Consider the following 20268-nt stretch of genomic DNA (forward strand, 5'->3'; position numbering starts at 1 on the left):
ACAATGAAGAAGACATCGAACTATTCTACAATGATCTTCAAAAAGAAACAGATAATACAAACTCCAGAGACATCTTACTCGTAATCAGATTTCAACGCTAAGTTTGGAACTTTCAGAGAAGAGCTAAAAGATGTAATGGGGAAATTTGGAATTGGAACCAAAAATGAAAGGGGAGAAACTATGCTCACTTTCTGCAAAGAAAACGACCTTGTCATCTCAAACACATGTTTTACCATAGATTTAGTTCTAAATACACCTGGACCTCACCAGATAGAGAAATATGAAATTGTATAGATTATATCCTAATTAGAAGTAAATGCAAAACCTCAATCAAAAACGTAAGAACGCTCAAAAGCCTAGATCTGGATACAGACCATGAACTCCTCTCTGCAACAATGCAGATAAAATTCAAAGTGAACTATAAAAGAAATCGAATTGATAAACTCTACATGGAAAAGTTAAAAAAATAACCAAATAAGATTAGACTACATTAGGAAAATTGAGGAAATAAACTGAACTCAAACGGATGAAACCGAAATCCTTTGAAAAACAGGAAAAGAAATATTAATTAACTCGGCAAGGGAAACTTTAGGAATTTATAAGAGACCCAATAATAAATGGATAACATCTGAAATATTAGAAAAATGTGAAGAAAAAAGAAAACTAAAAACAAAAATGTTTTTATACAATGAAACCTGTGGTGAATTCATCACTAAAAAACACACGTACTAACCACAGTGATAAGTTTTAATACGTATATATTTCATCTAGTATTGTTTGAATTACTGTAGAGATACTTGGGATGAAATATTTATGTATTAAAACTTATCACTGTGGTTAGTACGTGTGTTATTTAGTGATAAAAACAAAAATAAACAGACATACCTCAGAAGAAAACAAGAAGAAATACAAACAACTCAAAAATGAGATTGATAAACTCTGCAGACATGCTAAAGAAAACTGGCTAAACAAAAAAGAAGAAAAATTCAATGAGGCATATAAACACCATAACTCAAAAACATTACATAACACAATTAATGAAATTACAAAAAACTTTTCACCACTACCACTAACAATGATCAACCATCAGGGCAAGGAAACAGGAAATCCAAATGCGATAAAGGCAATATGGATGGAACACTACCAAAAAATCTTTAAGAATGAAAGCAATAACTACCTAATAACAAAGCCCCACACTAACTCAAGACATGACACCTTAATGATCCTTCCATCGGAAGTGGAGAATACTCTACAGCAAATGAAATCTGACAAAGCACCAGGAATAGACCAAATCCCATCAGAACTCTGGAAATAAGGAAAGCAAAAAAACTTTAAAATTCCTTACCACCCTTTTCAACAAAATCATTAAAACAGAAGAAATACCAGAAGATTGGAGAACAGGAATTATCATACCAATTTACAGGAAAGGTGATAAGAAAAATTGTAAAAACTACAGATCAATCACATTACTCATCCATGCTTACAAAATATTTACAAGAATCTTAGAACAGATACATATGAGATCATTCTTAGTGAAGAACAGGCAGGTTTCAGAAAGAATCGCTCTACATTGGATCAGATCTTCATAATACAAAGACTAGCAGAATTATACTGGGAATATAACAAAAATATCTATTACTGTTTTATATATTTTAAACAGGCATTCGACTCAATAAACAGAGTAACCTTATTATTATTCGTGACACCTCCAAGGAGTCCGAAGACTCATCGCAGGAGGACACCTACAACTGTCTCAACCACTACACCGAACCTCTGCTACGAATCATCTTCATGAATGCCATCTACTGCCCACCTCCACCACTACCACAACTAGTATTTTTTGTCTGTAAATTGCGTGTGTTGTGAAGGGCCAATTTGTCTGTATGCGAGATAAAAAACCTGAGTTTCCAGGAGAAAAAACCCTGCTACCTTCGTATGAGATCGGCTAACTCACCTTCGATTGAAATCGTCCAGATAAAGATTCCTCCCGTTGCGACGAGAATATTAAGAATATTAAAACAGAAACAAATTGATGAAGATACCCTAAACCTCTTAGAAAAATATTATAGTCTCACAGAAGCAATAATTAAATTCAATAGTATACAACAGATAAAATAAACATTAGTAAAGGAGTAGCCCAAGGATGTCCCATCTCCCCATACCGTTTTAACATCTACCTAGAGGATATGGTTAACCAAGCCTTGGAAGGAGAAAAAGGGGTCAACCTTAATAACAAAAAATATGCAGATGATATTGTAATGATAGCAGACACAAAAGAAAAAATGGTGAACCTAATAACCAAACTAAACAATACGGCTAAAGAATACAGCATGACCATAAATACAGACAACACAAAAATCTTGATAATTGGAAAAAACAAAGAAAAGCTAAACTTCTTGAATGGATCAACAATTGAACAGGTAAAACAATGCAACTATTTAGGAACAGTAATAACAGAACACCTAGATGCCATGATCTCCAAACATAGAATATTGACTGCATAGTCATCATTTAATAAGCTGCGTAAAATCTAGAAAAATAATAACATCTCCAAACCTCTAAAAATAAAATTATTATAATACTGTGCTATATGCTTCAGAAACTTGGACACTCAAGAAGACAGAGATACGAAAACTGAAGGCTTTCGAGATGAAATGTCTCAGAAAATAAACAAAACAAAATGGACAGAAAAGAAAACAAATAAAACTGCAAGACAAGACCTAAAATATACGGAAATATTAATCAAAAAGATCGAAAGAAGACAACTTCAGTGGTACGGACATGCCGAGAGAATGCTATCAAAAAGACTACCCAACTTTGCTCTGTATGCAAGAATAAAATAAAAAAGAAAAAAGGAAGACCAAGAACTAAATGGATAACAACAATAAAGGTCAACTCTGGATTACAAATATATAGACAGCTCACCATCCACACAAGAAACTGAGACTTCTGGAGGTTGTTGTGGAAACATGGAAGACTCAACCCGTCCCCAACAGAAGCGGACAGTAAGCACGCAGTAAATAAAAATATCACTTCTGGATCTGAAATCTTTAATTTGAATGTTAAAGCATGCCCTTTTAAAGAATTACAAACACATCAAATTTTAGTTACCGGTTTTCTCTAAAAGACAATGTAAACTAGTCATCTTCATTTTCTTCTGTCCTTTATCTCCTTTAAGGTTCAGAACTTTATATTTCTGTTTTAAAGATTATGAAAAAACGAAGTCATTAAAAACTCAACCTGTTGTACATTTCTTCCCCACCTGTTGAAAATCCATAACATCATAACTAATTACTTTTGAACCTTTGTCTTTCTATATGAAAACTACATGAAACACTTAATAAAATATTCATCAAGTTCCAATCCCTCTGACCTGATTTATTTCACAACATTTTTATACAACGTTCTTCTCACTCCACACACACACACTGCAGCATAATACTTTCAGTTTTTGTTTCAGTCATAAAATGAAAAAAATGAGCCGCCATTAATGTATTATTGTTATTGTACTTTACTTGACAGTAAATCTCACACACTGCAAGCAAAACAAATCTTTTATATCATGAATACATTCAAATTAAATTACTAACATTTCCAATATATAAATAAAATTCATATTCAAATAAATACATTCATTTAGTTCAATATTAACCCATTAACTCTACACGCAATGTACACATACTATTATTATGGTACGGCACCTCCATGGAGTCCAAAGACACATTGTGGGAGACCCAATACCTCTCTTATCATCTGAATCCATTAACAGACAAAGCACTCAACTGTACCAGTCAACCCACTCCACTCATTCACAACTCTTAAAGCAAAAAATCTAGTCCTCACACTCCTCCTACTAACCACATCTTTATTCAACTTCCAGGGATGATTCTTTGTTCTGGCTCCTCTAGCCAAGTGCTGAAACATTTCATGGCATCAATCCTATAAAACCCTTTAAGTAACTTAAATGTTTTTATCATAACCCCTCTTTTTCACCTATCAACCAACTTCTGCATTCCACACACACACACCCTCAATCTATCCTCATAGGAACATTTCACAGACCACTCACCATTTTGGTGGCTTGCCTTTGAATCTTTTCCACTGCTTCTGTGTCCTGTAAGGATTTGTTACTTGGGCTGAGCAGATATTTGGACTGGGAGAATTGAAGTAGTAGTTAGACCATGGGAAATAGTCTAAGTGATAGACATAATCCCATTTACCATCCTTGTAGTCAAAGGACATGAGAATGGGAACTGCTGGGTGAAGACTATCCCATGACAAATGAGACTTATTAAGCTGTGGTCCGAGTTATCAAGAGGAGACATACCATAATGTCTCATACCATAATGGTATGTCTCGAAGGGAAGAAAGAGTCCATGTGTTGAGGCCTTAAGTGCCTGTGAGGACATCATGTTGGAGGCTTAATGGAATATACACAGCACTCGAAAAGGATTAAAACTGATTTTAATGCTTCCAATATTTTGTCTCAGTCACTGAGACATCTTCAGGGATTACAAAAAACTATATGTAACAACACACTCAAATACAACACAATACTAAGTAAAACACATGGGTAACACTAAAGTTCTATCTAATGGTGTGCCCTCTATGAGCGTTTGTAGGTGGCCTAAGATGTAAGGTGTGATCTCTGATAATTAATGTTTCCCAAATTTTGGGAAGTTTTATGCAACCGTATTTATTTAAATTCAGCTGATTTATGAGTTCTGCCACAGATTCTAAAATTAGTCTTTCTTTTTTGAATTTACTATGGTCGAGCATGGTAGTTTTTTCCAGATCCTGTGGGTTGTATCCAAAACATGGTCTGCCAGGCCAGATTGACCACAGTGGTGTTTGCAGATGTATGATTTGTGTTCTTCTAAGCAGATGGTGGCTGATCTACCTGTCTGTCCAAAGTAAGCCAGCCTGCAGGAACAGGGTACTTTATAAACTCCAGGCACTGAGACAGGAGGGAGCTGATCTTTGGTAGAACAGATAAGGGTAGCAAGTTTATGGTGGGGCTTAAACGCTGTGTGGAGGTTGTACTTTTTTAAGAACCTAGCTAATTTTTCTGGTGTGCCACAGATGTGGGGTATGGTGACAGCATTAATGAACCCCCTTCTAAGGAGATGGCCGTGGAATAGGGGGAAGGAAGTAATTATTTTTTTAAATTCTGTAATCACTGTAGCCATTGGAAAGGAAGGTGTTGTGTATATGGTTGAGTTCGGTTGAAAGGGCGGTTCCACTGGAATAAAGATTGTGGGCTCTCTTGGTTATTGTTTTAATAATGCCATATTGTTGAGAGGGGTGGTAGTGGTGGGAGAGTTTATGAATGAATCTGTCTGTGTGAGTAGGCTTTCTATATACAGTGAAGGAAAGGTTACCATTAGGAAGGTGTGTAATATCAAGGTATCACAGTATGTCTAGGAAGGGTAAACTAATTGTTATTTTCCTTTTCCATCTTAAACTGGATTCATGGATGTAGGCTGTTGAGGTGACTGAAAAAGGAGTCTAATGTGTCTCGGCCATGAGGCCAAATAGATAACACATCATCTACATATCTTTGCCAGATAGAAAGTTTGAGAGGGGTCTATGGCTCATTTTTAAAATTTTCCATATAAAAACTGGCGGGGGGGGGGGGGCGGAACCCATAGCAGTTCCCTCTATCTGTTTGTAAATTTTGTTCTTCCAAGAAAAATAACCAGAATTGATGGCAAAGGGAAAAAGATCTAAGATATCAGAAGGAAAAACGTTTTTTAAGAGTGTTAAGGTGTCATTTTGGGGAATATTGGTTAACAGTACGGTGATGTCAAAAGTTTACCAATATGTCAGTATTATTTAAAGTTAGATTTTCTATTAGGGTTTTAAAATGGGTACAGTTTAGGTGTATGGGGGGGTGTCAAGGAGAGATAGTACCTGTCCACTTGGACGGTCACACATAATTGCAGTTCAGATGGATTGGTTCTCACTGGACACCCAACTCTCACTTATGGCTCCAAGACGCTACTGTAGACTGGTAGCAGCCATACCCCGGTAAACTGGGTCGACCCAGAGGCTAAACTAAGTGAGGGTAGCCAGATATGGCGATCTCAAGCAGCGACTGTATTCAGTGAATCGGCTGCAAACAGTGTCTGTACTCCATGTTAGGAGCAGCTGAATTCAGATCAAGGAGTGGTAGCTGACACTTGAAGAAACTTAACCATTGAAACTGAATGAACTCTAACCAACCTAGAGATACATGCCGGCTCGACCGTCACCCGGTCAAAAAAGGGTCGTGCCCACTATTAGGGAACCAAGATAGTGAAGGCAAAAAATATGTTATTGGAGAAAAAAAAAAAATCACCTAGTAGACAGAAGAAACATAACAAGCATAGGAACATGGAATGCAAGAACTCTTCACCAGGAAGGATCATTGGAAATACTACTGCATGAATGAATTAGACAACTACAGATGGGAAGTGATTGGACTCTGTGAAACTAGATGGACTGGAAAAGGAGAATTTCACCATGGACAGTACAAAATTTTAACTTCAGGCAGGGAGGACAACAAACCCCAAGAGGGAGTAGCACTTATATTAAAACCAAAGGCTAAAAACTCTATATTGTCTTACAATCCTATCTCACCTAGGATAATTAAAGCAAGATTTAAAACATCAATTGGATCACTGACTATTATTCAAGTATACTCATCAACTTCAACATCATCAGAAGACATTGAGGAGTTCTATACAGATTTGTAAAAAGCAATACAGCAGACATCAAGTCAGTGTCTCCTAATTGTAATGGGGGATTTAAACGCAAAAGTAGGCAAAGACTGGGATACCTGGCCAAGAGTAATAGAACAATTTGGTTATGGAGAATGCAATGAACATGGCAAAAGACTGCTAAACTTCTGCTCAAATAATAGACTAACAATAACCAAGACTCTCTTTAAGCAACCACAATACCAAAGAAAATGGACATGGATATAACCAGACAGACAAACCAAGAATATGATAGACTATGTTATTGTAAACCAGAGATGGAAATCAAGTATCCTAAATTGCAGATCCTTTGCTGCAGACTGTGGATCAGACCATAAGCTAGTATTAGCAAACCTAAGAATAAAGTTAAAATCTGAAAGCACTTTTAGAGTCAAAAGGAGACTGAATGTAAAAAAACTACAAGACAACGAGGATTGGATCTCGAATGAAGTAAAAAGGTTAAGCGATTAAAGGAAAAGCATGAAATTAAAACAGAACTATAACAGAAATGAATATAATAGATTAACCAGAGAAATTAGAAAACTAGTTAAAAGAGACAAGAATAACTGGTTAGAAGAAAAACGCAAAATGGCAGAGAAGCTTTCAAAAGAAAATAACCGCCATGGATTATATAAACAAACAGACCAAATTAGCAAGACACAGACAACAAAAATGATAATGATCAAAAACAAAGAAGGGACAATTAATTGAAAGTAAAACAAAAAGAATGGCCAGATGGGAAGAATACTTTAGAAACTTATATAATAAAAACAGCTCTCAGGATATTACTATTCCAACCACTGAAATGGAAGAAGAAACCAATATCTTTACCAAAGAAATAATAGCACAAAACACAGATAAACTTAAAATTAGGAAAGCACCTGGTATTGATCAAATACATGCAGAATTCTTAAAAGCAGGAAAGGAATTTGGAACCATTAAAAACATTATTTGAAAGGATCTACAAAAATGAAGCAATACTGTCCAACCACAGATGCGAGATCCTAGTCTGGCAACTTGCCAAGGAGAGTCAATTCATGTTGAAGGGGAAAAAGAAATAAGTTGATGTACGAATTGGTCACCAACATGCAAAATCACGTGCTTTATACGTAAATTTTCCAGCTGTTATACAAGCAAAATAGTTACCACTTCAAAAATTACAATGTTGATAAAAGAAAAGTTAATTTTCCGACGTGTAATAATAAACAACTCATCACACAAGACGGATTGATTACCCTATTATCAGAATGGTTTCTCCTTCTGACATGCGCAGAAGTGTCGAAGGGTCTCGTATCTGTGGGCATACAGTACCTACTCATTGGACCAAATCAGTTATAACTCTTATATACAAAAAATGAGATAAAACAGAATGCAATAATTACAGAGGCATTAGCCTCCTCAGTATTCCAAGTAAGGAATTTTGGAGTATGAAAGTACTTCAAAAACAAATTAAGCCATATATAGAACTGGCACTAGGAGAAGAGCAAGCAGGGTTTCGACCAGGACGAAGCACAACTGATCAACTATTCACCTTAAGAGAGCTAATAGAAAAGACACTAGAGTACAACTAAAGTTACTATATAAATTTCATAGACTTTCGTCAGGCATTTCATTCAATCTGTAGAAGAGAACTATGGAAAACTATGAAAGAATTTGAAATTTCCAACAAAACCATAAGAATAATAAAGAATCTATAGGAGAAATCCGAAAGTGCAGTACGAGAGGAGGAGACCTTAACTAACTGATTCCACACAGAGAGTGGAGTAAGACAGGGATGCAATGTCACCAGACCTGTTCAAGCTTACACTGGAAGAAGCAACCAGTAAGGCCTTAAACAAAGAACACTCCGGAATCAAAATATATGGGAAAACTATAACAAATTTAAAATTTGCAGATGACACTGCATTACTTGTAAGCATGGAAAAAGATCCACAACGAATTTCTGATAAAATAAAGGAAGAATGTATAAAATTTGGATTAAACATAAATAAAGACAAAACAAAAACTATGCAAACAGGAAAAAGAAACAACAATCTGAAAATTGAAATTGATAGTCCCAAGCATCCCAAACTTTTGGATGACTTAATAAAATATGGAAGTCAAGAGAAGCAAGCAAGTAACAAAAGTAAGAATCTATGAGACAATGGTCCTCCCAATACTCCTCTATAGAAGTGAATGCTAGAATCTCAAAAAGGCTGAAGAGACAAAATTATTAACTACTGAAATGGGTTGGCTAAGAAGATTACTTGAGTATCTCTGCTGGATAGACTAAGAAACAAAGACAAAGAATCGACTAAAACAAGAAATAACAATAATAGACAAAATTCAAGAAAGAAGACTGTGATGGTTTGGCCATGTGACCAGAATGGGAACAGAAAGATTACCAACTAAAGCCATGAATACAACAATGGAAGGTAAAAGATCCAAAGGGCAGCATCAGCCTCATTTTGTCTATGAGATGGATAGACAAAATAAATGAGGACCTGGAAACCAAATCACAACAAGCGACACCAAACTGGACAGAATTGTTTGGACTCTACAGGGCCAGGCAGAAGTGGAAAGAGTTCATTCGGCCTCATCATCATCATCCACATAGATGATGGAAGAGAGAAGAAGTCCAGTGGAGGGGGGGGCAGAGTGTTCTATAGGTCTTATGGGGGAATTAGGTGGATTTTTGATAAACTGTATATTGGGGAGGGGCGAACCAAAAGGTTTGAGGGTTTGTTTTTTTTGTAATGTCTGGAGCCAGGAGTCATCCTTCTTTGGAACTCAACATCCACAACTTAAATTGGCTTCCCTTTTCCAATTTCACTAACCAAACAGGCAGGGATGTTAAGATATTTGCCATTGGCAACTACCTACTACAGATCATCAATTTCCGAATACCTGACAATCCCCTCCAATCTGACAATACTCTTTCTCCCCCTCATGTTGGAGGTATCAAAACTGATTTTAAAGCCAATGGAAAGAAGGATACTTTTTTAAGAAAGTTTTTTTAATTTTTTTAACTTCTGTTTTTGTGGGATCATGTTCCAGTGTAGGTAGCGTGATCTCAGAGGATAATCCCCATTTTTCGACTGAATGGAGATTATCCTCTGAGATCACTACCTACATCCCACTAGAACATGATCCCACAAAAATGCAAGTTAAAAAATTAAAAAACTTACTTAAAAAAATATCCTTCTATTGGCTTTAAACTCAGTTTTGATCCTTTCCGAGTGCTGTATATATTCCATTAAACCTCCAACATGAGGGGAGAAAGAGTATTGTCAGATTGGAGGGGATTGTCAGGTATTCGGAAATTGATGATCTGTAGTAGGTAGTTGCCAATGGCAAATATCTTAACATCCCTGCTGGTTTGGTTAGTGAAATGGGAGAAGGGAAGCCAATTTGAGTTGTGGATGTTGAGGTTCCAAAGAAGGATGATTATACTATTAAGGTACTTTGAGTGCAGAAAATTTGGCTTGAGAGAGAGTTGAAGAGGTCAGAGTGGTTATTGGAGTTTTGGGAGTGACAGAGCAGATGAAAGTGACAAGGTTGGTTTGGTAAGAAATTTTTAACTAAAGCAGATCAAACTGGGAGGACCAAGGTTGTGCAATCTGAGATGGGATATTAGATCTGATTAATGCACAATTGCTATCCTTGTGGCAGCAAGGTGGCCAGTGGTTGTTGAGGTGGCCAGCAGGGGTTTCTATTGTGAATAGTAATTCTGGTTTGGATGACTGCTGGGGGTGGTGTTGCACATCATGTATGTGGCTGTTTAGACCACGAATGCTGGTGAAGCAGATACAGATTTTTTTTTTTTTTTTGATAAAATAATGAATCTTTTTTTTGATTGGATATGTTATTTATTTATTTATTCATTTATTTCTGCAAGGGAAATTTTATGATCCACAGAATTATTGGATTATTAGAAGTGCCTCAGAAGACAAAAGATCTGACAATAATGAGTTTTAATATACCGTATGTGAAAAGGTAAGATAAGAAATAGGAACATGCAATGAGAGGTGACAGACTCACAAACATATTACCCACACAGAAAATCCCCATCTCCTGTCCTTAAGTGGCCTCGACAATTTCCTCTGCAGGCCATTGTACTTGATCTCCCTCCAGTCAGGAACTGGCAAAGTAAATGGCTAGCATCAAAAGAATTTGGTGCTAGATGATTGGGAAACCTCTGGATTCGTTAGGAATTGGTCGAGTCCTGCAGAACTGTTTTACTGCTGTACCCTTGAGTGGGAAAGGATTGGGGCACCCTAAAGTGTGACTGTCAGGTCAGTGAGAAGACGGGAGAATAAAAACCAAACATGACAGCAAGCACCACTTCAGGCCTCCAATAAGCAAGCTGGTGGGATTTCATTAAATTAAAATATCTGGATTATTTGGGTGCAATATTTGGTGAAGATGGCAAATTAAATATGGAGATAAATGCAACAAAAATGTAGTCAAGTTGCATATAAAACAATGTTCAAACAAATTTTAAACATATAGATCTGAGTTTGGTTAGAAATAAAACAATTCAACATTAAACACAACAGAAAAATTAGGAAAGCAGTCAAATAGCATGAGTAGAACAATCATTTTAAAAATGAAGACATTAAGAAGGAACTTGACTATTGTTGTGATTCAGAAAGATTTGGGAAGATGTAACCTTAGGTAATAATTATCTAACTGACAGCAAATATCTGTTTTGCTGTCAGTTAGATAATTGATTGATGAGTTAGAAGTGCCTCAGAAGACAAAAGATATGACAATAATGAAATTCTGACAAATAACAGACTAATTCAGAGGAATACTTTTTTTTCAGGTGCAAACTTCGTTTGCTCACACTTGGATAAAGGATTAAACTAAATTTATTATAGTCTAACTAAATGCAAAATAAACTTCCAACATCTTTCTCTAAATCCAGAGTAATTTAATAATAAGGTGGTACACCGGTTGGCAACTCATATAGGTAAACATGACCTCTCCATTGCTTCTGCCTTAGTGTCACCACTTCTGGGTCTGTCTCCCACTGATGAGACCTCAATAAAGGTCGAAACCAGTCTGGGTAGTGCCCCTTCCCTTAATGCATAGCATTATACATGTCAGCAAGGAGATGTGCTTTGAATGGTGGAGATGCTGAGACAAGGAGTGATGAGAGCTTGGTCTATCTTTGCTACGAGTTGCCAACAGATGCCTCAGTCCTGAAGATATTATCAGGTGCAAACTTCGTTTGCTCGCACTTGGATAAAGGGTTAAACTAAATTTATTATATTTCAGAGGAATACTGTTGAGAGGAAATTAGCAATCAGGCAGTATTATCAAATTATCCTGTATACCCCTTGAGGCATATAGCAGTGCTGTGATAATGATGAATTTTGGGCCTCCTATGCTCATCTAGGTTGCATAGAAATAGGAGAAATGATGAATGCACGTTCATATAAATATTGCCCACTGAAATATCTGCAGAAAAGAAACAATGTGCGAACTCTGTGAGATAGTGGCTAAGGGCTGCAAGAGAGAGATGTTCAAAATATCTAATGAAAAGCATCAAAACTTTTGAAGCAATTTTTGGTGGTCCACACCAAGTGTGAGAGCAGCAATCCAAGGATGGGTAGATTTGGGATTTACACAGAGTTGTAGCTAGGCAAATGCAAACTGGGAAGTGTCAGTTCGAAAAGAGAGAGCTGGTTTTGACTTTTAAGCTGAGCATTATCAAAGGATTTTTTTTTTTTTTTTTGGTGAGAAAAAAAAAATCTTTCTTTCAGGTCTTCTTGAGTAGTGAGGCAGTAAACTTGTTGCTTAGCTAAGTTATTATTTTTTAATAGATATTAGTTAAATTATTATATATATTAGGTGATATTTGTTTAATTTTAACTGTGCGGCCTATTCTTAAGTTATATTCTTTTCAAAATCGTTTTTCGCTATGGCACTGATATACATGAGAAAAATGGTAGTGAAGACATCAATGTTGGCCAATATCAATGTGGGTGATTTAGTTCAACGTATTGTATGTCTGATGTATTTATTTCCGAGAGTGAATGGTTTGTGGTATGAGGGCGAGAAAAATGAATATAAGAAATATGAGTCACAAAAGAGTGAAGTGACTTAAAAATAAGGATATAAGGCAGGCACTACTGCATTCTGCACAAGGTGTTGTGCAGAATGCAGTAGTGGAAGTAATGAGTGAAGGTGCACAAAACATGGTTGAGAGTGTGAATGAAGTGGCTGAAAATAATGTGGATGATGAGATGCTAGCATGGAAAGAAACTGCATGCTTACTTGCACTCCTTCACAGGACGAAACGTGAGCTCGAGCAACTGGAGAAACGATTGGTGAGTCAGAAGGATTGAGCATGAAAGAAACGGTAAACAGGAAAAGCATTATTATATGGGGATTCAATAATGAGAGGTGTAATTAATAACAAAGTGACAAAAGCATGTTTTCCAGGTGTAAAGATAAAGGATGCAGAAGAATGGAGTGAATGAGTTGATTGTATTAGCTGGCATAAATGATTTGAAAGGTGAGAAATATGTAATGAAAGAAGATATGAAAGAGTTGTCAGTGGAAGCAAAAATGAAGAACAAGAAAGTAAAGACTGAGTCTTCTACCTCGGTATGATAGGATAGAAATGAGAAGGGCCATGATTGCCATGAGACGATAGTGTAGGAGGAATGATGTGCAGTTTATTAATGTAAGGGGTGAGCTTGATGGACGAAAGGTCTTGTATATGCCTGATGGACATTTAGAGTTAGATGTTTGGAGAAAGTATTGTTTAGTGAGAATATGGTAATACAAAACTAGGGAAACTAGAGATATTAAGGAGGATGAAATCAAGCATTTGTCTGGCCACCCCTGTGAAAAATGAGCATGGATACAATAATGATTAAGTAATGCTGAATGGGATTTCGCAGTTTCCAATTTAAATGAGTTGGTAATGACATCACACAAGGGTAACTATGGGTACAAAGAGAAGTTGAAACATACGTACACGAATGCAAGAAGTATCAGGAATAAGGGCAAGGAGTTTTTGGCATTCATTTTAGACATTTGGCATTGGTAAGCTCAACTTAGCCAAAAATTATAGGCATAACTGAGACCCAGTTGACTGAAAATGATATAGTTACAGGGATAGAATGTAAAGGGTATTGTATTTTCAGCAAGGATAGAAGGAATGAGATGGGAGGTAGGGTATTGCTGATGATAGCTGCAGAATTACAACCAACAAAATTAGAAGTCAAAGAGGATATTAGGTATGAGAGAGATGATTCATTTCAGGCTGTCTGATGTGGAATAGACAAATAAGCAAATAGGACAAATAAGTTGTTGGGTGCTGCTATGGACCAGGAAGTTCACAAGAAGATGCAGATGCCATGTATCAGCAAATCAGCACAATGAACATAGGTCGAACAGTTATTATGGGAGACTAACTATGGCATCTACATCTTGTTGTAGACCTCCTGGTCTATAGCAACACCCAACATCGACTAGATGGAGGAAAGGGGGCATAGCAAGTTGGAAGTGGGATTTATACAATTGCTAGGGGATAATTACATGAAACATGTTATGTAGTGGACAAGGGGTTTGAGGGTGTTGGATCTGATAATAGCATCAGAAATTGTATCTATAACCAAGGTACATATCTGCCTGCAACAACTGGGTAAGGTGATCATGCTGTCTTGTTCTGGGAAGTTGCCAAACATGTGGAGTTCTCTATCAAGAGGGGGTTTATGTTCAACTGTAAGGTTGGTGATTATGAAAGACTCAGGAGTCATCTTGGAACAGCGACATGGCTTGATATGCTACAAGGAAAGAATGTCAGTAGTGAATAGCAAGTAGAAAGAGATTGCTTGAGGGTAGCAGTATCAGACTGCATGCCAAAGGTCAGGAGGATAAAGCAAGTTCTAATTAAGGATGAGTAGGGATATAAAGCAAGAGCTGAAAAAACACTGTGGAGGAAATATAAAGAAAATAGTAATCAGCATATTCATGAGCAGTACAAAGTGTAAGCAAGAAGGGTGATTAGTATGGTAAGGAAAACTAATCAGATTATGAGAGAGAGAGAGAGAGAATTAGTCAAATAGGCCAAAGTAAACCCAGAATGCTTGTAGCAGGAATGTGAAAATATGAATGCGAACACAGCAGTGCAACTGGATGGCATATCAGTCCATGTACTAAATGAACTGAGCAAGAGAATTGACATTTCTTCTGCAAAGTTGTTCAATCTAAGTCTCATTTGTGGTAGGATTCCAAGGAAGTGGAAAGAGGATAAGATTTGCATAAAGGTGGCTCCAAGACAGAGGTAGGAAACTACAGACAGATTAATATACCAGGAGTGATTATTAAAGTATTGGAAAAGCTGGTGAAAGGTAAAATACAACAGTTGGTGGATAGGGATGTGATACTCTATAGTGGGCAGCACAGCTTTGTAAAGAGTAGGTCCTGTCTTAGTAACTTATTCACATTTTATAATAAATGTGACAACAGAATAGGATAAAGGTAATGGCTCCACTATGATACTGTTCGACTTTGCCAAGGCATTTGACAAAATATCACATGGAAAACTATTACAAAAAGTGGAAAAGATGAATAGATATGAGGCTAGTAGGCACAGATAAGGAGATGGCTGATGGACAGACACCAGAGAAGTATATGATGAGGTGGGGCCTAGAATAATGATGGTAACTAGTAGAGTACCTAAGGGTTCAATACTAAGGTCACTATTCTTTAATTTGTATATCAATGGCATAGGGAAAGATTTAAGAGGGGGATATTCAGTTATTTGCTGATGATGCAAAGCTGGGGAGAGCAATAGCTAATAAAAGTGATGTAGATATCCTGCAGGATGATTTAAATAAGTTGTCATTGTGAGCAAAGGATAATGTGCTTTGTCAATTTAATATTGCAAAATGTAAGGTTATGTGCTTTGGGGTGAAAAGGTTGCATATGGTTTATCATTCTGATGGTATTGGTTTGCAAGAAATTAATAAGGCTATGGGGACTTGGGGATAATGGTGGACAATGAGTTAAAGATCAGAGAGCATTATTGCAAAAGTTAGTAAACTAGCTCACTGAAGTACTTGTATGTTGATACAAATACTTCACTGAGGGATAATAACTTCCTTATCTTACAAGTAAAGATAAGGAAGTTATTATCCCTCTTTAATAAGGCTATGATTTGGCCATATCTTCACTACTGCGCTCAGATTTGGTCACCTGGGTTTCTTGGGGGCCAGGAGGCAGTTGAAAAGATTCAGACTCGAGTGATCAAGATGATGACAGGTCTGTAGAATACTAACTACTAGGATATGTTGAAGATTTGTGGGTTACAAAGTTTAGTTAAAAGGCGGATAAGTGGAAACATGATAGAAACTTTTAATCTGGCATTGCTGATAGGTGAATAGTAGATGATAGGTTTCTTCACACCTTTTCATGGTGCATATTCAGGGGGACATGATGTATGTAAGGGGATCTCAGCCAATGAAGTGGAATGTTGATAACTATCCCTATTATTTTAGACAGCACTAGGACAAGTGCAATCGGTTTGAGAGTTTGATGGCAGATACTAATATAAATACAAATAGCACTGGAGGTCAGTGAAAAAAGGTTGTTTATGCATATGAGGAAGAGGATAAATGAAATTAGAGCCCTGATAAATGTTCTCTGTAATTACATAAAAATGCCAGAGAATGGTGGTTATCCAATTATAAAGGAAGAAAGACAAAGCATAAGGCAAATTTACTGAAACGGCCTGGATACCAGACTGTACAGCTTGCAACTGTTAATCATAACTCCACAGGTTTCCTCAAACCTTTTCATGGTGCATATCCAGAGGAATGTGATGTATGTAAGAGGATCTCAGCCACTGAAGAAGTTGAATGTTGATATTATTATTATTATTATTATTATTCAGGCCTTTGAGAGTTTGAAGACAGATACTAATCTCTCTTTGATATTGGATAATATGTGGGCATTAGTTTAGGAACACATCTGTTTGAGCACAACTGATGGGATTCCATCAGAATGGAAGCCCCCCCCCTTTTTTTTTAATGTCCAGGCTGTCTAAGACATTTCTGATGTAACTCTGGCTAATGCCGATTAATAAGTAATTCAGGGGATGCTAGAAACCAATAATGCCATTAGCTACTGATAATCCTGACAGTTATTTTTGAGTTACATAAAGATAATAAGATGATTGTCGAATAGCTTACTTCTCTTTGCACAGATAAATAAGCCAGATGTAGGTTTGCTTCCATATGACAGATAAGCAGTACAACTTCAATACACAATATATACAATAGGTGTTAATTCTAGAACCCATATTTTGAGAGGAAAGGGACACCATATGAACAAATGGTAAGATGAATTGGAATTCACACTTCTTCCTCTATGCATTTATCCCACTTCCAATGCAGCCGCATGTTACGTTTTGATGTGACTTTTTGTTAGTACAACCCCCAACCGGCCTGTCGCAGAGCCTGCCACAGGGGGGGGGGGGTACCCTGCTAACTTGGCTATGGCTGAGAAAGATCCTTAAGCTCCTCACGTCGTAGACGGGAATCGAACCTAGGACACTTCTTCCCGGGGCATATGGTTGCGAAGCGCATAGCCACTAGGCTAACCGCACAGACTATGAATTGGAATTCACACTAATGAAGATATTTCTGCAACTTTTTTGGCAAAACATCAGAAATGTCATGTATTACTCCCCACTGAGGCATAGAGGGAGGTGAATTTCAAGAGTTAGAGGACTGTGTCACAAGATTAGCCCTACCTTTAGGTGATGTTGCAATTAACATCATCCAAAGATAAGGCTGCTATTAACATTTGGATGTCAAACAGAAAGGAGGGGAGGGGAAGAGAAATGGGAGAGCAAAATTGCATCCAAGAGTTTTAGCAAGAGACTGGAAAACGCAACTGTTATTTGAGTAAGAAGCAAGTTTGTACATTTAGCCCTTCTGAATGCCTAATCTGGATTTTTCATTATACTTTATGTTTACTTTTTAAACACATACTACACAGGGTATAGTATAGTTCAATTGTGAGGCTAGAATGTTTAATTTAAGCTGTTTGAGATATACTAAATTTTACTATGAACTGCCTTGGCATACTGAAATAATTCTTGCTGCAGAATCAAGGCTTAGATAGAATTAGATGTTTTATGTAGAACAGCAGAGAAGAGGTTTTATCCTAGCAAGAATTATTTCAGTAATCAATCAGAATTGAGACTATGTAGCTCAGTTAGTTTCAACAATACTCTCTGGTTGAAAAGACCTGAGTTCAAATCCTATCTAGGACAAGAAGGTGCTTTATCAGAGCTCTTCATAAGAAGATGAGTTAGCTAGTCTCATACAGAGGTGTCAGGATTTTTTTCTCCCAGAAACTTGGGTTTTTCATCTCGCAAAACATTCAAACTAGCCAGAAGAACACATGCAATATACAGATACAGGGCACTATGGAAATAAGGATGAATTGCTCAATTCTGTCAGATCTGGTTTTGAATGACTGCAGAATGTGAAACAGGATCAGTCAGAGCAGGTATTTGGATAAGAAGTGGAGAAACAATAATCGAAAAGAGGTGTGGAAATCAAATGGAAGATATCTCAAATTAAACTGTTGTAGGGCTGAAGACTCTGAATAAAATAAAGATGGACAAGGCTGTGTTGGAGTTACTGACAGAAAAGCCTGCATCAGTATATTTTAATGGAGAGTTTTTTTAATTTGATTTTTATGGCACAAGGACATCAAATGCCATACTGCACCAGGACACAGGTTACAGCCGTACATATGGCAATTGGTTAGTAGGCCAATCACAAACATTCATGCCCTTGGCGGGATTCGAACCTGCAGCCTCTTGGCTGGAGAGCAGATACTCTAACCACTCGGCCAACCGGGCCAGCGACGGACTGTTTGAAAGGTGTTTAGGATTATTTGGTATTCCGGTAGGTACTTGAAGGGATACTATTCCCAGACTTATATTAATATCATTCTAGGGTGAATTTTCATCGAGTCACGAACAGTCAGTTTGATGTCATAGGTTAACAAAACTTGTCTTTCATTCATTGAAATGAAAAGTACATAATAAACAAACTAGCACGCAGATATTGAATAGTAGGAATGCAAACTCTTTAGGTTTCTTTATTCCAATATTAAAAAAAAAAGTTAAAAATGAAAGGTATAAGCTTAAAAGCAAAAGATCGACCTACGTTACACTTAATAAAAATCAAGAAACCAGGCGGTCAGAATATCAACAAACATATTTTCATAAGTGAAACTAAATTACCATAATGCAGCATTTACCAGCTCATGTACTTTAATATGATGCAAATATACAAATATTTTTAGAAATATATGCTAACACTCACGCTCTCTGTTTGGAAAACCCCATCTCTAAAAGCGTGCCTAGCTCCGTTGACATCCTCTTGGTAATCCTGAAACACCACTACTACTTTTCAAAAATCGAAGCACAACACTCCGTACTTCCTGCTAATATCGAAACTCATGAAAATATCATAGAACAGGCCATACAGCCCATTTCCCTTTGATTTTTTTTTTTAAAAATATACATAAAAAGGTGCAAAAATAACTACAAAGTACTTCAGCGTTTTATATTTTAAATGAATGGCAACATATAATTATAAAAGCCGGTAGACGTCGCAACAAAATATTCATATTTATTTTGAATTGCGCTCTCTATTTCAAAGTCAGTCCAAAAAATCCAATTATCTGTATTACATACAGCACTTCAAAAATAAATAAACTGAAAATGTATATGTATATTTGGAAGTCTGTCCATAAAATCCAATTATGTGTATTTCGAACTATAAACACAAATAAACTGAAGCATTTAATAAACTGAAGAAGTATATATACATAGGGAAGTATTTTTACTATTAACTATTAACATTACTGACTTAACGGGTGAAGCAAAAGCCTTTCATATTCCGGGCTATCTTGAGAGAAGCTGTGAGTCGAGAAAGTTTATGAGCTAATTGCTCGCCATGAGTGGGCTAGGAAATTAATCCTCAGTGTTGGGGTTGAAGATGGCTTTAGGTCTTTTGTGTTTAGAATAGTCCATTGCATCATAATCACCAGCCAGTTGGATCAGTCTGTTAGGGTGCACAGTTGCTTTTGAGAATAATTTGGTTGCTATAGTTTGCATGAAAGTATAAATATAGGGGACCTCCGTGTCCCGGTGCAGTTGGACAGTTCGAATGAAACATGGGGCGCCCATGATCATTCTGAGACATTTGTTCTGAATGCGTTGTAATTTGATAATATTCGAGTTTGAAGTATGACTCCAGGCTAGTGAGGCGTAGATGAGTATTGGACGAACCATCAGTTTGTATACAAGAAGTTTGATTCTGGTGCTCAGCTTACTGTTTCTGTTTATTAGCGGGTAGAGCTGGGCTATGTCTTTTGATGTGTTGGCACAAAGATTGCTGATATGTGAACTAAAGGTCAGTTTCTGTCTAATATTACACTAAGATATTTGATCTCTGTTTTCCACTGAATTTTTGTGTTAAATAGGAGAATATCTTCTTTA

At 36.7% G+C, this 20268-nt stretch overlaps 1 protein-coding gene across 2 annotated transcripts in view; it reads right to left on the reverse strand.

Annotated features, from left to right (window-relative positions):
- The window catches only part of LOC150104640 (UBX domain-containing protein 1), a 201498-nt gene extending 182154 nt beyond the window's left edge, over positions 1-19344 (reverse strand). Inside the window, exons 1-2 of one of the 2 annotated variants that reach the window (XM_090395237.1) lie at positions 19088-19344; positions 3112-3196 (exon numbers count right to left, since the gene is read on the reverse strand). Coding sequence is in view for 1 of the 2 variants with exons in the window: in XM_090395236.1 (XP_090251362.1) it covers positions 19088-19140 (53 nt within the window). In the remaining variant the exon portion in view is untranslated. The remainder of the gene's footprint in view (positions 1-3111; positions 3197-19087) is intronic. The other variant, XM_090395236.1, reaches the window with a different exon arrangement.
- Positions 19345-20268: the final 924 nt, after the last annotated feature.

This window comes from Typopeltis vanoorti, chromosome 7 (assembly GCF_054136105.1).
Source record: "Typopeltis vanoorti isolate ZY-2024b chromosome 7, IOZ_Tvanoo_1.0, whole genome shotgun sequence".
Lineage (NCBI taxonomy): Eukaryota > Metazoa > Arthropoda > Arachnida > Uropygi > Thelyphonidae > Typopeltis > Typopeltis vanoorti.